The sequence below is a fragment of the Anopheles darlingi genome, chromosome 2, assembly GCF_943734745.1.
Source record: "Anopheles darlingi chromosome 2, idAnoDarlMG_H_01, whole genome shotgun sequence".
NCBI lineage: Eukaryota > Metazoa > Arthropoda > Insecta > Diptera > Culicidae > Anopheles > Anopheles darlingi.
In genome coordinates this window covers 65,006,057-65,008,556 of record NC_064874.1, presented here as the reverse complement: position 1 = coordinate 65,008,556, position 2,500 = coordinate 65,006,057, and the positions used below count along the sequence as shown (strand labels likewise).

The following is a 2,500-nucleotide window of genomic DNA, read 5'->3' as shown; positions in this document are numbered from 1 at the left end:
ATTCCGCTGTTACTGCTATTACCACCACCCGTAGAGGTAGCAGCAGCGGCAGTAATAGCGGCACCATTACTATCCACGCTGACTACCGCGAGGATGCTTTCCAGGTTGGCAAGAGTCGCCCGCGGATCACCACGACTCATGCCGAGCTGGAACTTGAGTTGGGAAATGTTTTGGTTCAGCAAGTAGACGGCATACAATACTGCGTTCGGTGCTGGTCCCGATCGACAGAAAAGTGGAAACCTGAAGCAAATTGAAACGAAAACAACCATCAGTTGGCTTCATGCGGGTCGGGCTCTAGTGGGGTATGCTTCTCGCTTACTCTCGATCCGTCGTTGGCAACACCTTAATGGTGTCCACTATTTTCGACCGTGAACCGTCAAGTTTTACAGGATTTCTAAAAATGAAACGGAATTGATACGTTTATCTGCTGCGTTTATCTGAACAGTCCGTCTACTGGCCTACCTGAGCGGGATATCCAGAACCTTTGAGCACATACGGACGGCCTGTGCCACGAATCCAAGCGCTACACTAAGCGCTAGTGCGGGAGTCGAATCGGGATAGGATTCAGCGTTCGGCAACGGTACATCATTGATCGTGTACATTCCCACGGCAGTCTGCGGTAATTGTGGACAACCGAAAGAGAGTCAGTGACGGGAATAGCAAAATCAAACCGAGCCACATACCTTTTTGATGTAAAAGATATCATTCAGCATTCTTAGCTGTTTCTGCTTGGCCTGCCACATCTCGGCCCGTGCCTCACGGACACGCTCCTGATAGTTAGCTAAGGTGGTGTGCCGATAGCTAAGTTGTTCCTTTTCCCGCCCATACGTCCGATACCGTTCCATCAGTGTGGATTCCCGCTCGATGTTCGCATCGGATAGCGCATGGAGCTTGTAGCGTAAACTTTGTATCACCATCAACGCTCGTTCGCGCTCTTGGGCCAGCAACCGACACCGGAAGCGGGCCCGCTCGATTTGGCGCCGTAACTCCTGTCCACGGAGCAGCATCGCCGGATCAATCGGTTCCCGCTCCTGATACAGCAGCCGGCTTAGCTGCTTTCCCATGCCACCGGATCGATTGGTGGCCGGTGGTCCCCGGTACACGGACGGGTGTTTACTGTTGAACAGCTCCAAATTAAGACAGTAGGCACTCTTCATGCAGATCCGCTCGGTCAGCTCTTTCGCGCTGTCGGCCTCATACCGGAGGCGCCGCTGCCTCTCCTGGACTGCCAGTAACCGAACCAGATCGTAGCTGGTGCGAATCTCGGATGCACCGAACTCCATGTGCAGGTAGCGTATGCGTAAGTTCGTCTCCGGTGGTTCCGACGGTGTGGGACTAACCGAAGCCGTGACCGTACCACCGCGCGTCTCCGAAACTGGCGAGCCCGAGGACTGTAGCGGTTGCTGCACGCTATTCGCAAAGTACCAGTGATGATTGGAGGCCGGTGATGCATGGTGAAGGTTCGGAGGTGGAAGGAAGAGAGGAGAATTACCGCTAGTATCACAGTGAGATCCGCGTCCACCGCTGCCGCGACTGCCAGCACCCTCGATCGGAATCGATGCCGTTATCGGCCTCGCACCGGACGCCGGCGATGAGGAAAGCTTGATTGGTGTTTTTGGTCTGCTGGCCTGACCGCTGGGCAGCTCGAGACCGCCGAGCGCCACTCGCCGCTCTTCCGGCTCGAGTATGCAGTCGGCGGAGGTAAAGTAGCCTCCGTGCATCTGGAAGACGAGCGTATTCGGTCGGAGGCGCTTTTCGCTGCGCCTCACCAATGGCACGAGCCCGGAAAAGTGTACACCCCACACGAACAGCACTCGATCGGGACTGGGTGCTGGCGGTGGTTCCGTCGTATTCTCCTGTTCTGGCTCTCCAACACGATGGGTAACTATTCCGGTTCCCATGGTAACGCTACTACGACGTCGAATATCACTTGGCGATGATGTTGGTACCGGAAGCGGTGAAACCATAGCGCCGGATGGTGCAATGTGCTCCCAGACGCGCACACAAACGGCACGCAACGAAGATTTCATCGTTGCCGGGCACTCTATATCCGCCCACAGCACGTTCCGGTGGAGATCGAGCTTTTCGCTGGTGTAGAACGGTGCCGAGTCGAGCGTTTGGTGAAGCGTGAAGTAGACGAAGCATTTGCCACGTTCGCCGAGCAGTGGCGTGCCGCGTTCCGGACCGGCTAACGAGGAAAACGTTGTGGTAATGTTGTGACCTGAAACCTGTATTAAACTCCGTAACCGCAGCTGCTGCGTCGACAGCGGACTCCAGTCGCGACACCTTGGGCGTTCGAACATTTTCTGCAATTAATCAGGATGCGATCGAAAAACAAAACACAAAATGAATAAACGAAGAGAAACAAAGGATTCTTAGTCGATCTTAGCAACTGATGCAGTAACCCCTATGTGTGCGTGCGTGCGTATTAGGAACGGGAAACTTTCACCGTAGATCATGCGCTACTATAATCGCGCTATTTAGACCCGTTCGATGGCTC

The 2,500-nt window shown here is 54.5% G+C and overlaps 1 protein-coding gene across 3 annotated transcripts in view; it reads right to left on the bottom strand.

Moving 5' to 3' along the window:
- Nucleotides 1–2,500, bottom strand: part of LOC125952556 (UV radiation resistance-associated gene protein) — a 4,327-nt gene that overhangs the window by 947 nt on the left and 880 nt on the right. For all 3 annotated transcript variants that reach the window (XM_049682089.1, XM_049682091.1, XM_049682090.1), the window contains exons 2-5: nucleotides 684–2,306; nucleotides 463–614; nucleotides 320–394; nucleotides 1–240 (exon numbers count right to left, since the gene is read on the bottom strand). The exon at nucleotides 1–240 is cut by the window's left edge and continues 222 nt beyond it. In XM_049682089.1, the coding sequence (XP_049538046.1) occupies nucleotides 1–240; nucleotides 320–394; nucleotides 463–614; nucleotides 684–2,303 (2,087 nt within the window). In that variant the 5' untranslated portion in view covers nucleotides 2,304–2,306. The remainder of the gene's footprint in view (nucleotides 241–319; nucleotides 395–462; nucleotides 615–683; nucleotides 2,307–2,500) is intronic.